At 53.7% G+C, this 14,796-nt stretch overlaps 1 protein-coding gene and 1 non-coding gene across 2 annotated transcripts; both read right to left on the bottom strand.

The window, feature by feature from the left end:
- Nucleotides 1–1,894: 1,894 nt before the first annotated feature.
- On the bottom strand, nucleotides 1,895–13,184 carry LOC118151109 (metabotropic glutamate receptor 2-like). The gene is made up of 3 exons (XM_054247488.2): nucleotides 10,870–13,184; nucleotides 7,220–8,057; nucleotides 1,895–4,838 (listed from the first exon to the last, which is right to left on the bottom strand). The coding sequence occupies exons 1-3, from the start codon at nucleotides 11,473–11,475 to the stop codon at nucleotides 3,745–3,747; spliced, it is 2,538 nt and encodes an 845-aa protein (XP_054103463.2). The 5' UTR covers nucleotides 11,476–13,184; the 3' UTR covers nucleotides 1,895–3,744.
- On the bottom strand, nucleotides 2,824–2,894 carry TRNAG-CCC (transfer RNA glycine (anticodon CCC)). The gene has a single exon. It is a non-coding gene; the product is annotated as a tRNA-Gly (tRNA).
- Nucleotides 13,185–14,796: the final 1,612 nt, after the last annotated feature.

Here is a 14,796-nt window from a genome sequence, read left to right as displayed (position 1 = left end):
CCCACAACACATGGGAATTCTGGGAGATGAATTGAAGTTGAGATTTGGGTGAGGACACAGCCAAACATATCAGAGAGGGAGGAAGTGACAGCATATCCCGATGTGTGTGAGGGTTTCATGACTTATTACCTATTTCAAAATTTATTGCCCTGTGTGAAAAAGAGCAAAACAAGGACTTGCACTATCTGACTTTAAGGCTTACTATTTTCTGGGTATCTCTAATGGGTAAGAGAGGGCCCCATGCGATATTCCTACAGTTCCCAGATGAAGAATGGGAAAGACTTTATGTTGACCAACCACGGGGGCCTGAAAACCCAGGCCCTTAAGGAAGGTAGAGGATATCTGGACCCTGACCCAGGCCCCTGGATGGGCTGTGCTAAGAGACCTCCACAAGGGAAAGGATTCCTTCCTGCTTCAGGTTCTCTGTTCTTCTGGGATTAAATGACCTGGACCCAAGTTTTTCCCCCAACACTGGGGATGGGGCTTTACCAAGGGCCTGGGATCTTGCTGTCCTAAGGACAGCAGAGCAAGGGGGTGGAGGAGGAGCTCAGGTGGTGGAGGAGGAAAAATCAGGTGAGATGTGTGGAGCAGTTGGCTATACCAGGCACAGGGAGGACCCACTGGACCCAAGAGCCTGCATGTGAAGCCAGGCCTTGGGCCACATTGCTCCTCAAAGGGATGCCTCTTCCACGAGGTCTGCAAAGGGACTGTGGAAAGAGAGGCCTTTGGCCCACGCCTCTGAATGCTGTCCCACCACAGAGTGCCCTGTGGCCTTTGTCTTGCTTGTGTGGGACAGTCAGAACAGAGGCTGCAGAGCCTCTATACTGGGCAGCATCCCAGCCTGAGCGCCAGAGCTCAATGGGCAGGCCCTAGAGCAAGTAGAGAGGATGGCACCTTTTGGACAGAATGTGTGGAACAAGAGCAACAGCTCATCCCTTCAGGCTCCTCACAAAATGACAAGTCAGGAAGATCAAGGTGCAGACCTGATTTCCCATGCAGAGCTGAAGGCAGACAACCAGAGAGTGGGCAGCACCTGGGCCAGTGAGGGCAAAGACAGGAGCCCGCAGTGTACTCCTGCCCTCAACCTTACCCCTCTCACCCGCATCCTCCACACTGCCTGGCCACCCTCCTCAGAAGTGCAATAAGAATTCGGATTCCGCCTGGCCTGCTTGCTGTGGGAGGCACCGTGGCCTGATGGAGCTTCAGGCAGGTGCAGGAAGATGCAGCTGGTCTAACTGGAGGTTGGGAGTCCAGGGTGCAGGAGGAGAAGCTTGGAGTGCAGGATTTGGTGGCATGTGTGTGGCAGTAAGCAAAAGAAAGAGATAGCTAAGCCACTGGAAATGCCTTAAGAATTCAGGTAGAAATTTCCCGGAGAGGTGTGCATGCAGGCGCCCACGAGATCCAGAACACAGCTGCCGCCTGACTGCAAGCTGCAGGCGAGCCCTAAACTGCTGATCTTCACACAGCCTCTTGGCCTCACAGAGACAGTTTCTGAATAGTCTTAAGGGCAGAGGTGCACTGAAGCCACGGTGCCCTGCAGCCCAGGATCCGAGTAAACTCTTTGGAAGGAAATTCATCACCTGCTGTCATTTGTTGTGTCTCTAACACAGTAACATCCTCACAACACAACAAGATAAACAGTTCCCAGGTTCCGTTCTTTGCTTTCCTGTATTACAAATATATTTTTCAGACCAGGCATGGTGGTTTAGCTGTAATCTCAGCTACTCCAAAGGCTGAGGTGGGAGGATCACTGGAGCCCAGGAGTTCCAGACAGCAGTGAGCTAGGAGTGCGTCACTGCAATGCAGTCGGGCAACAGTGAGACCCTGTCTCTTTAAAAAAATAAAAATAAAAATAAAAAATAAATATAAATGTAATTTTCGGGCCAACACCTTTTCTATTTTTTTGAGACAGAGGCTCACTCTGTTGCCCAGGCTGGGTGCAGTGGCCCCATCTTGGCTCACTGCAACCTCCACCTGCTGGGTTCAAGCGATTCTCCTGCTTCAGCCTCAAGTAGCTGGAATAACCAGTGCACACTACTACACTCGGCTAGTTTTTGTATTTTTAGTAGAAATGTGGTTTCACCGTGTTAGCCAGGCTGGTCTTGAACTCTTGACCTCAAGCCATCCATCCGTCTCAGCCTCCCAAGCCCCCATGCCAGGCCAAATTTCAGGCCAAAACCTGTTGACACACATTTCCAGACACAGATTCTGGAACCCCTCCTGGAACACCATGGGCCCACAAAACACTCGGAGGCCCCGGTAGCTGACGATGTTAGCAAGTTCGGTTCTTGGTGTCTGGGGTACAGCCCCGAGGGTCCCCTGCACTAGTACCAGTCTCCACAGCTCCCCGCAGCTCCGCGTAGATTCTCCCCCACACACTTCTTTCTTTGGGCCGCTGAGCTTCTTGGACCTCTGAGGTGACTGCCCCGCCCACAGCTTCTCTCCTTCCCCGAGCATCATTTCTTGATCCTCAGCATTGTGGCTCAGCGGGAAGCCCAAGGTCCAGCACGCGAATCAGGAACCTGATGGTTTCTTGGGTTTGCAGGGATCCACCCAGAAAATAGATGAAGGTAACAGGTACCAATATCAAAACTGCAGTGACTCGCCAGAAATACTTCGTATTTGCCACTTTGCTAAATGGTTTGTGGAGTCCAACGACTGCAGGGGTCCCAGGTTAGTCCCCGGAATGTCTTTTGGCACGACCTTGGTCAGTTTACCTTTCGGTGATGAAGCCTCTAAATGCACTATTAGAGTATGCGGTATAATTTTGCTGGGCAGAAGGGTTAAAGCAGCCATAAGGGAAGTGAAGCTCAAAAGCCCAACTGCATTGGCCGGGAATTGAACCCGGGTCTCCCGCGTGGGAGGCGAGAATTCTACCACTGAACCACCAATGCTTCCCTCTTGTCACTGTCTAGTGGAATCAGAATACTGAAAAGCGTATCCAGAAAGACATAGAACCTGTTAGAAGAGGCTTTTCCAGTGTCCACTCAACGCTAACAAAGACATCCAAACAAATGTTTTTATACAAAAATTCTACTAGTCAAAGTTATAAATATTAAAATAGCTTATTTTTTGTATCAAAATCTTAACTCTGAAAAAGGTCTTTTTACCTGCATTACAAACCCCTGATAATGAAACACAAAAAGGTCATTCGTGTTTCTTTTTTCTAATCCTAATTCTTCAATTGTCAACCTCAAACTGCTGCTTAGTGGCTCTGAGAAGGGGACAACAGGTAGTTTAGGTAAATAAAGTTCTAACTGGGGAAGAAATGAGAAGCAGAAGCAGAATTAGAATTAGTAGAAAGAGAAAATAAAAGGCCAGAATCCAGGTAGAGATAATGAAGAAACAAAGGTTGGTCCACTGAGTTAGTCCTTTGTAGCTGTTTTTTGCAAAAGCATAACTGATGATCAGTCTTGTAATCATTATAATACTATTTGTCTGCTTGAAGAACCCCTCAGTGGAGCAGGGCAGAACCCCGTTCATCTGAACATATTTCTGCCCCCCATCTCCTCCCAGGCTAGAGGATGACATGCACATCCTGAAATCTCAGCTCTCCGTAATTCGAGTTCCCCATCTCCCTGGGCATTTCCCTAGGCCCTATTCAGCCCTCCCACCTTCCCCTTGAGATCCACACAAGCTGCTGTCCCCTGAGTGGCCATTTAACCTCTTGGAGCCCCAGAGCTACCAGTAGATTAAATAAGATACCAGGAAACAGAGGGTCTGGTGTCCCACCTCCCTCCACCTCTATGGCAGGTAGCTCACCCGGTAGTCACTGGAGGTGACGTAGAAGATGGGCAGGAATTCCAGCCAGATGATGCAGGTGGTGTACATGGTGAAGCCAATGAACTTGGCCTCATTGAAGTTTTCGGGGCACTTGCGGGTCTTGAAGGCATAAAGCGTGCAGAGCGCGATGAGAAGCACGGTGTAGGCCAGTGAGCCCAGCATACTTGCATCGCGGTGGTTGCAGCGCAGCGTCACCACCTCCCGCTGTTCGGGAGCGGTCTCCTTGCCTGTGCCCGGCGCCTCCACCACCAGCCAGGCGACCACAATGAGCAGCTGGCCCGAGATAAGCGCCAGGCAGATGGCCACCTGTGAGGCAGGACTGATGAAGCGTGGCCGCGGGGCACCCTCCCGGGCCCCACCAAAGATGCGTGCAATGCGGTTGGTCTTGGTGAGCAGGGCTGAGTAGCAGACGGAGAAGGCAGTGCCCAAACCGAGAGGCCGTAAGGTACACACTGCCGTGGATGGCTTGGCAATGAAGATGAAGGTCATGCGGTAGCAGAGGAAAACACCACCCAGCAGGATGTGGCAGAGCTCCCGACCTGAGGCCTTGACCACTGGGGTGGCATTGTGCCGCACGAAGACACCCAGCACTAAGAGGGTGGCCAGGGCACCCAGGCAGGCGATGGTGACAGGACCCACGGCCCAGGCATCGCCCCAGCGGATGTACTCCTGGGGCAGTTCGCAGCAGCCAGTCAGGCTGGCATTGGGCCAGTAGCCCAGGCCACAACTGGCACAGGTGACCTCATCTAATCGGTACTCATAGGGCTGGCACGGGATGCAGAGACAGCAGCAGACCTCGCCCAGCTGCACACTCTTCACCTCATTCTGGAGACAGGGCTCACTGCAGCGAGAGGCAGGCAGGGGGCCGGCTGAGGGTGAGGCCCATGGGATGAGGCTGGTGTCCAGAGTCAAGCCTTCTGCCCAGTAGCCCACCTTCTGGTAGCGATAGCGCCCACCGCCTGCACGCAGATAGGTGAAGATGTTGTAGCGGCCAATACCATCACCAAAGCCGTCAAAGCGAACCTCGTTGTGGGTGTCAGCTGGATGAAAGGGGGCTAGGATGGGGAGGGAAGGAAGAGACGGTTGGACTGGTGTGCTACCCTGATGTGACCTCAACATCCACCCTAACATAAAACCCAACCACCAGAGCTGAGGCCACCATTAGCCCTTCCAATCCTTAACCCAAAACTAAATCCTGCCTTGACCCCAGTCATTTTTCTAACAGAGAGATGACAACAAAGTCTTACCCCTAAACTCCAACCTCAAACCCCAACCTTAAATGCCAAGTGTAATCCCAGCCTTAAAGCCCAGACATCTCCAGAAACCTAAGGTCCACATCAGTTCCAACCGTGACTCCCCAAATTCAACTTTAGTACTATCCAACACTTTCCAACCCCGGCCCCAAATCCCAACTTCATCAAAACATACACCACAGCCCTCTCCCCTGACTCAGTGCTAAGGCTAAACCCAGTCTCAGTTCCAATCCTGTCCCCACTAACCCTAACAACAACTCTGGCTCCAGCACCCCCAGTTCTTTTTATTTTTAATTTACTTAATTTATTTTAAAAGTTTTTCTTTTTAAAGATTAAAATACTATACCTAATCCTAGTTATATAGAATAGTATTATAGTATTAGGTAGTGAGGAGTTCTACTAAGTTTTCTTTTTTAATTTTACTTTAGGTGTATACTATATCCAGCATTTCTCCCCATGTTTTCCCTTCCCACCCCCCCACCTTCCCCAACCCCTGCTGTCCCTCCCCTACCCCCCCACAACTGCCCCCAGTGTGTGATGCTCCTCTCCCTGAGTTCACATGTTCTCATTGTTCAACACCCACCTATGAGTGAGAACATGGGGCAGCACCCCCAGTTCTAACAGCCACTCTGGTGCAAACTGAATCCCAACCTCAGTGGTCATCACCTGCAACCACTTCCTCTCCACCCCGACTTCATCCCATGAACCCCACATCTCCCAGCCAGGCTCTAGCCAGGATTTACAACCATCCTCAGCCCCAGTGACAAATCAAAGTTCAAGAAAACAGAAGATGTGCTGAAGGACCAGCCTAGATTCAAACCCAGGTCCCCTCAAGCACCTACTCTTTCTACTCAGCCTCAAAGTTCTCAAAATCCAACTCTAGCCCTACTGTAAATTCCACCCAAGCCAAACAGGCTGAATTTAGCCTTGCTCCAACAACCCAATCAGACCCGAGTCCAACCCTAACCCCTACCCTGATTGTAGCATAAGTCTGAATGTCAGTTCTATTGGAATTACTCTTCATCTTAACCCTGGGCCAGGGCTTCCAAGCTTTGTCTCCCACTGTTCCCACGGTGATTCTTCCTGAAGCATCGTGATGATCTACAGCGCTCATTCCTCTTAAAGCTGGTACTTTTGTTAAAATAACTTTTGATTTTGGGAGACTTTCAGGCCACCTTGAGTGGAAAACCAAGACTAGGAATAGAAATTTTCCCTGAAGCTAGGCGCAGTGCTACATGCCTGTCATCCTAGCTACTCAGGAGGCTGAGGCAAGAGGATTGCTTGAGCCCAGGAGTTGGAGGTGGTATTGTGCCTGTGAATCTGTCAATAGCCACTGCACTGCAACCTGGGCAATATAGTGAGACCCCATTGAAAGAGAAAGAAAGGGGGGGAGGAAGGAAGGAAGGAGAGGGAGAGGGAGAGAGGGAAGGAGGAAGGAGGGAGAGAAAGAGAAAGAGAAAAAAGAGAGAGAGAAAGGGAGAAAGAGACAAAGGGTGGGAGGGAAAAGAGAGAGAAAGAGAGAAAGGAAGGAAGGAAATAGGGAGGGAGGAAGGAGAGAAAGAGAAAGAGGAGAAATAGAAATAAAAAAGAGAAAGAAAGAAAGCAGGAAGGAGGGAGGGAGGGAAGAAGGAAGGAAGGAAGGAAAGAGGGAGAAAGGAGGGAAAGAAAGAGAGAGAAAGGGAGAAAGAGAGAAAGTGGGAGGGAGAGGGGAAAGAGAGAGAGAAAGAAAAAAGAAAGAAGGAAAGAGGAAAGAAAGAAAGAAAGGAAAGAAAGAGACATTTTCCCTGAATAGATAGTGTCATCCTGATGCTCACCCTCAAGCCAGCCGGATTCTGACTCTCACTGCTGCCTGAGAATGGGCTGCTTGAGGTCTCCTGGTCTCCACCCCTGGCAAGATAAGGAGACAGAAGGTAGAAGGCAAGGCCCAGGGAGGAGCCAGAGACCCTCAAAATGGCAGGACCAGGCCAGAGGTCTACTCTGGAAGAAAGTGAACCCTCAGCCCCTGCTGCAGTTGGAGTCTTCTCTGCCTAGCATCCTTGCTCTGGCTCTGATGCCAGCTGCCTCTGGGTGAGTCCTTTACTTTCACTATACTGTTTCCTTAGCAAAGGAATGGAACCTGAAGACCTGCTTCCCCTCATCCTCTGACAGCCAGCAGACCAGTGGACACTGGCCAGCACCATTACCATAAAACTTGACGTTGAGCACAAAGTCCTTGTAGAGGCGGCGCCCATTGACTGGCCGCATGGCATCACAGAGCCAGGTGGTGTTGGGGCAGAGGGCACGGTGCATGTTGTGCAGCGCATGGGCCATGGCGTACACTGCATTGACCACAAACATGATCTTGGACTCCTGCTCAAAGGGCACTGCCCGTAGAGAGTGGGCTGCACAGTCTGGCTGCCGGAAGCTGCAGCGGAACCTCTGCTCCCAGAATTCACAGAACCAGGGGTTCCGGCTGTTGTTCCAAGGGTCCAGGCTCTGGAAGTAGGAGGCAAAGTCACTGATGGGGTAGGAGGCCAGCTCGATGGTGATGGCACCCTCATCAGCCCTCTCACTGCCGGCCACCACGCTCTCCAGGGCCCCCCAGCCATCACTGGCCACCCAGGTGAAGCTGGCATTGAGGCGCTGGCTGGCAGCAAGCAGCTCCCGGGCATCCTCAGAACAGGTGAACAGGACAGCCACGCGGGCACTGGGCTTCTGCAACAGGGCTCGCACCACGCCCTCAAAGGCTACACTGCTCATGGCATGGCCCACTTTCTCCAAGGTGGCCACGCAGATGTTGCGGGCACGAGCCTCTAGCTCAAAGGCCTCAATGCCTGTCTCGCCATAGTCACCCTCAGATGCCACAGTGGACACATAGGTCCAGTTGAAGAAGCGGAGAATCTCAGCCATGGCCTTGGCTTGGAAGAAGTCAGGGGGCACTGTGCGGGCAAAGTAGTCATAGCGTGACTTGTCACTCAGCCTGGCACTGGTGGAGGCGTAGCTGATCTGCAGGATCTGAAATAGCCACAAGAGGTTGGCCACCTGGGGCAGGAGTAGAGAAGGCAAAGATCGGAGGTTGGATCGAACGCAAGAGACAGGTGCACCCCACACAGCTAGCAGGTCTTGTGTCAAGTGTCTGCAGGCTCAGCCCTAAGGGCTCCCTCTCTACAGGCTGCACCCTAACTTGACAGTCTTCTTTCTGGGGCAGGGAGTTTTTTCTCTCTTCCGAAGGGCTGAGACACCAGGGTCATGAGCCACACCTGATCCCCTCTGCCAACCCCTTTTAAACACGTGGCAGGGGGGCTGAGGGAAGGCCTGGGTGGAAGGAGATTGACACCTGTCTACGCTGGGGCAGAGGGAGGCGCAAGATGGTGTCTGGCTGCTCAGGGCTCCTCTGCTCTCTACCTATTTGAGGGTAGGTAGTGCTTCCCCAGAATCAATCTGATGGAATGATACAGAAAGAAGAAAAAGGTTCCCCTAAGAAGAAAGACCCAGATCTCAGGGTCCCATAACCCTAATAGTCCAAGGCTTGGTCTCCACTGGATACCCGAGTCTTAAATAAACAAGGTTCCTGATCTACCACTGACTGCCCGGCACCCCATTGCCCACCCTCAGGTCCCACAGGAGTGGGATCTAGCCAAGGGCCTGGTAGAGGGTGGGCAGGTGAAAGCAGAGCATGGCCCAGATTCTATGGCACAGGGATGAGTCCTGTGTTGCAACTGGATACAGGCTATGGCTCTGACAGTCTAGGGCTCAGCGTCTCCCCCCACCCCACATGTTCTACCTTTGGGCCCCTGGAGTTGGCAAACCTCCCTGAGCCTCAGTTTCATATCCCTGACCTACAAGGCTGCTGAGAGGATAAAAATGATCATGCATGGGAGGCCACAGTGCCTGGCAAAGGGAAGATGATAGGGACATGGGCAAGAGAGGAGAGTAGTCATGAGGGGAAATATTAACAGGCAGGTGCAGCCTATGGGTGACGGGCTAGCCTTGTGTTGATCAGGACAAGGGAGAAGCAGACCGCTGCAGAGGCGTGGGCCCTGCTCCAGGAGGCAGGCTGCTCAGGATGGCAAGGAGATAACTGGACTCCTGGAGATAAATGCATGGGCCCTAAAGAGGTCTGTGGAGAAGACATCAGCAGAGGCCCTGGAAGACAGCAGTAGGTAGGAGGCCACCCACTCATCCCTGCCCCCACCCAGAGCTGCAGATGTAGATGCTAGCATAACCACATCTTCCCAGGCTGCTACCTAGCCATCTCCGGTGACTGGGACTAGCAGGACAGATAATCTACTCCCAGCAGTGGATGGAGCCGCCAGGCCTCCCCAACCCCAGGCCAGAAGCTGACTCCAGGATTCTGATTCCTCCTTCTGCTCCATTTCTCCTGAACAACTGTTGCAGGACAGGGGGCCTGTCCCTCTCCCTGACGGCAATGGCATCACTCACTCTCCTAAAGGAAGCTGAGGCCCAGCCAAGGCCAACCTTATGTCCCCCAGCCCTGATTCTAGCTCCAGCCACATCTTCCAGCAGCCTGTGCTGGGCACTTGGCAAGTGGGAATCTGAGTGAGAGCGAGGACCCAGTCAGAGAGTAAGAGGATCAGAGCTGGGCACAGCCCTGGGAGCAGCAGAGGGGTGCCAGTGGGGCCAGCAGCCTCTGCTGAAGCTGAGCCACAGGGCACCCTCTTCTGGTACCTGTGGGAGAGTAGGAGGCAGAGGGCAGGGGAGCTGGCTCCCCACCCTTCCCACACCCTCAAATCCTGTGCCCCTGAAGACTCTCCAGTACCCTCCCCCGACACACATTCTGTTTATCTTCCTCCTGACTCCCCTACCCTGAATTTCTCCTCTGGCCACTCCTGGCTTCTATCTGGCCACCCTTCTCCCATTCAGGCAGAGATGATTTGACAAACCAGGAGAGGCCCTTGGCCCAGAGCTGATTCCACAGCTCCCCTCCACCAGTGCCTTGAATGTGGCCCCACCTCTCTCTCTCTCTGAGTCTCGGTTTCCTCATCTATAAAATGAGTTAAAAATAACAGCAGCTAATATCAACTGTGCCCTTATGACTTGCCAGGCCCCCTGATACATATTGGGCACGGATCAACTCATTAAATTTCCGTGGTAAACCTAAAAGTAGAAAGCGTTTCGGGCCAGGCACAATGGCACATGCCTGTAATCCCAGCACTTTAGGAGGCTGAGTGGGTAGATCACCTGGAGTCAGGAATTTGAGACCAGCCTGACCAACATGGTGAAACCCCCTCTCTACTAAAAATACAAAAATTAGCTGGGCGTGGTGGCATTTGCCTATAATCCCAGCTATTTGGCAGGCCGAGGCAGGAGAATCACTTGAACCCAGGAGGCGGAGGTTGCAGTGAGCCAAGATCACGCCATTGCACTCCAACCTGGGAGACAGTGATACTCTGTCTCAAAAAAAAAAAGTGTTGTGAATCTGATTTCATAAGGAAGGAACTATGACATGGAAAAGAGAAATAACATGCCCAGGGTCAGGCAGTTAGTAACTGGGAAAGCCAGGATTCAAACCCAGAAGCCTGACTCCAGAGACCTGGCTATAAGGCCCCTCAGGGCTGTTTAACATCAAGGATAAGGGTATGTGTGTGTGTGTGTGTGTGTGTGTGTGTGTGTAGTGGGAGTGTGAGTAAGATGTTCTTCTCTTGCACAGTCTCTAAAAATCAACTGCCATTATGTGATTGGGGCACTTTCTTAGCTTCTGTAAAAGCTACTGCAAGGAAGCTTCTAGTTTCCCTTCTAATGCACAGCATCCCTGAATCCCTTTTCAGCAGGAATTCTAGGTCACCATCTCTGGCCTCCCTCCCTAGCCCCCACTTGGGGGACCTCCACTTACCTGGATGGAGACATCACTGTAGGAGCCGCCAATCACACCAGTGATGGCAGTAGGAGCATCACCATGGGTGGCGTAAGAGCCATTGGGGCAGATGTGGCGTGAGCCATCGACACCACAGCTAAGTGAGGCACGCACAAAGTCCAGTGCCTGCTCCAGGGCATGTGTGTCCTTGGAGCAACTGTCGAGGATATGCGCACCCAGGCGCACGCCAGGCAGCAGGTGCGGGTCACGGTTGACGTGGTCCAGTGCAAAAAGCATGGCCTCCAGGCGCTGGATGCCACGGTGCTCATTGACAGGACCGCAGTCCTCAGCCGGGCCACCCTTCTGGTGCACTGGGAACAGCCCACCCAGCACCAAGTCTCCCTCCATGGTCAGCACCTTCTTGGCTGGGCCCTCAGCCACAGCACCCCACAGCCGCAGCAGTGCCAGGAGCCCAAGCAGCGATCCCATGGCCCCAGAGGAGATGGATGGGTCCAGCAGACCTGGATCTCCAGGGGGGATAAGATTAGAGGCAGCAAAGGCAAAGAGCGGAGGAAACAGGGACCAGTAAAGGACAGACAAGAAGAGAGATGAGAAGGGACCCAGCTCCTGCAGAGATAGAAACATAGACAAACAGACCAGGAAAAGTGGAACCTGAGAGCAGCTGCCCCTTCTGACTCCACCTCCCCCCAATTGCCTTTCCTAGGTACTCAGGAGCCAGGGACAGGGTGGTTTCATGAACTAGGCTGAGAAGCTCCTGGGACTCCCCTGGGCCTATCTCTCAGCCCTGGTCTCAGCTGGGCAAGAGATGGGGCCTAGTCCCCTACCAAAACCAGCAGTGGGGAGGGATGCAAAGAGTGAAGGCCCAGGCAGATGACAGGAGACCCCAGCCAATGCTCACCCCTCTGTAAATCAAAGGGTGTCCAAGACCAGCACAAACTTCCCAGGATCACGAGGCCAATACCTTTGGAACAGTCTATGTCAGAGTTACAAACTCAGAGGTCTCCATCCTGAGCCTTGGATTTCCAGAATAAAGGACCCATCAGGGAAGAATCTCTAAGGGACAGTCTCCAACCCATGGGGAGATGAGCCTATGTGAACACCCAAGAATCCTAGCCTTTGGTTCTTAAAAAGCCATCCCCACAGTGTCCTAACTGAGGAAGGGATAGAGACCCTAAGCCCTGGGAATGAGACAGCAACGTAGAAAGGCTGGCCCCAGGGAGGGTACCCAAGTGGTCAAAGGTCATAAGTCAACAGGGCAAGCAGCGTGTGTGTCAGAGTTGGGGGATAGAGTCTCCAAACAGTGCTGAGGGTGAGAGTGTGGGACTCCCTAGCTCTATGTAGAATGCTGTTTGAGACTTTGTGCCTTTGTTTTCTCTTCACTCCATACCCAGCAGAGAAAGTCACCATTTCCAATCTCTCCATCCTCAGCTTCAGGGACCTGCCCACCCTAGCCATGACCCTCAGAAACCCCATCCCTGTCTCTTCCCCCCTGCAGCCTATCATGTGTACTCCAGCTGCCTTCCCAAACACACCCCACAAAGGCTCTCACAATCGCACAGGCTTGGAAAGGCTGGGAGAGGGCTACACCTCTTTCCTCAGAACAGGAAAGGAAACTGAGTTTGAAGAAGGGCAGCAACTAATTCAAGGACCCCATGTGCTGGCCACAGAGGCTGAGGCTCCTCACTTTGCTCCCTCAGCTCCCAGGGCAGGGGCACTGGGCTCCTCTGGGGATCAGGAAAGAAGCAGCTCACACAGGCAGGCGAAGGAGAAGCAGGAAGGAAGACCAGCGCAGATGGGGACAGGGACCCAGGTGGGGGCTGAGGCCAAAACTGGTCAAGTCGCAAGCCTCCCACAGGGGAGGCCCAGACGGAAGCTCAGAGGAAGGAAAGGGACAGAAACCCGGAGTCAGGCAGGCAGGGACCTGGGCCACAAAATCTGGGCAGGGAGAGAACGAGCCTGAGAGGTTGAGACAAAGACGGAGGCACAAACAGAAAGAAGGACCAGAGGACGTTGGAGCAGGAGCAACCGGGAAGCGCTATTCCGAGCGTGCGTTTTCTGGGGAAGAAAGGCGGGACGCCCAGGGCTGTCTTCCCGCTTCCCGGAGCTCCCAGGGAGCGTTGTCTGGACATCCCAGCGTGGGCGCCCCACAACTCAAGGGCCTGCAGGGCCCTGGGACGTGAGGTCAGGGCCAAAAAGGTTGGCAGCGGTAGCGGCACCACCGGCTCACCCTACCTGGTGCGCTCGGCTCTGGCGCGGAGAGAATCGGAGTGGAGCGGGCGGGGGACGCGGGGCTCTGGCTCCCGCTCGCTCCCTTGCTAGCTGGCTCTGCACTCTCCGCCCGCTCGCTCGCCCCGCAGCTTTCAATCGCGGCCCGCCCCGGCCCTGGCCCCGGCCCCGGCCCGCCCCCAGCCCCTCCTCCGTTCTTCCCTACTCTGACTCCAGGTCTCCAGCTCCCAACCCTGCCTCCGCCAGCCTCTGGACCCTCCACGCTCCAGCTCTTCTTGGGACCTCTGGGTCTGGAGCTGTCCACATCCTGGTGCTGAATCTCCGAGCGCTCTCCCTCTGTGCTGGAGCAGGTGCTTGGTGGCCCACTCCGCCCCATTATCAGACTACCACCTGGAGAGTACAGGTGGGGGAAGGGGGAATGCCATGGGGCAAGGTGTGAGGAAGGTCACTGCGCCCCAACAGGTGCACATAGTGCTACTGCAGAGTGGAGGAGCTGGCCCTAGAGTCAAGGGGTACCTCTGGGGAACAGGTAAATGGGCACGTGGGAAACAGGCGGAGTCTATTCTCCCCACCCAATGACCAGCTGGATCTACATCCCAGGCCTGAGCTGGTGGCATGTGTCCTCAGCCCCTTCTGAGAGCTGGAGCCTGAGCTGGAGCCTCATTAGGAGGAAAAGATTGGGGAAAGGGGAGGTCAGAGGAGAGTGGGGGGGTCCCCTTCCTTCCTGCAGATGCCCTTTAAACCTGCCACCTTTTTACTCCCATGTAAAAAGGGTATTTAAGCAAGGAGATAGCAACCTGCAGAACCAAGTACTAGGGTCAACCCTTAGGGAGTGTTATGGATGGCAGGGGGATTTGGAAGGGGAGGGGCCTGGGGAAAGACTTCTGGAACTGGCTGCTGCGTAGGAGGGAGTGAAAGCTGGAGCCCAAGCAGAGGGAGGACAGCTCTGAGAAGATGCTCTTGACTCTTCCCTCCCACAGCAGTATGGGGAAGGACACCCCTGGTTAGAGGGTAGTGGGTAAGCTGTAGTGCCAGACTGTGCTGAAGGAATGGGGATTAAAGAGACTGTGCTATCTGCCCTAACATGTACACATACTAACAAGTGCCAAGGGGCATGGCATCCCTACACACATTCCCCTGACACTGCCCTTTCCTCCACAGGTGTCGGTGGAAGCAAGGCCAGCTCAGATACATGATAAAGAACATGCCAAGCCCAGCCCTCAGGGACACACCCCCACATATGCAAGTGGCAGTCTGTAGGGGGGGCAGGGATGATCACCAAGGACAAGCCTTTTCCCTGGACACAGAAACCCGGTGTCCCACTGCTGTGAAAAGAATACAGTTTTGAAACAAAACAGACACATCAAACCCAAATAAACACAAGCCCCATCACTAACAGGAGACAAGGTGGTAGCGGGAGACAGACATGCTGTCTTCCACCTCCAACTCTGCCACCGGCTGCTCTCACCCTCTCTGGCTGCCTCAGAGCAACCACTCCCTGGGGTAGGTGAGCGATGGGCCAGGCCTCTGGAGAGGAGGGGTTGACAGCAGGAGGGTGCTGAGGTAAGGAGTCACACACTCCTCCCAGCCACACTCCCACTAGCCACACTCCCAGCCTGCTCAACACATCAGCCTCACAAAAGGCATGGGGCTGTATACACAGATATGGCTATGTACAGCACCAGCCCAAAAAGCCCATGATGTGGCCTGCAGCAAACA

Source organism: Callithrix jacchus, chromosome 18 (genome assembly GCF_049354715.1).
Source record: "Callithrix jacchus isolate 240 chromosome 18, calJac240_pri, whole genome shotgun sequence".
NCBI classification, from domain to species: Eukaryota; Metazoa; Chordata; class Mammalia; order Primates; family Cebidae; genus Callithrix; species Callithrix jacchus.
The sequence above is the reverse complement of the archived record's forward strand: the minus strand, read 5'-3'. Positions and strand labels throughout refer to the sequence as shown.

Bases quoted from the DNA above. Each gene is read 5' to 3' on its own strand.
- LOC118151109 (XM_054247488.2), bottom strand. From the start codon at position 11,475: ATGTTTCTATCTCTGCAGGAGCTGGGTCCCTTCTCATCTCTCTTCTTG. The intron at 8,058-10,869 runs GTAAGTGGAGGT...CTCCTGCCCCAG, and splicing joins ACAGTGATGTCTCCATCCAG to GTGGCCAACCTCTTGTGGCT. The intron at 4,839-7,219 runs GTAATGGTGCTG...TCCCCATCCTAG, and splicing joins GCTCAACGTCAAGTTTTATG to CCCCCTTTCATCCAGCTGAC.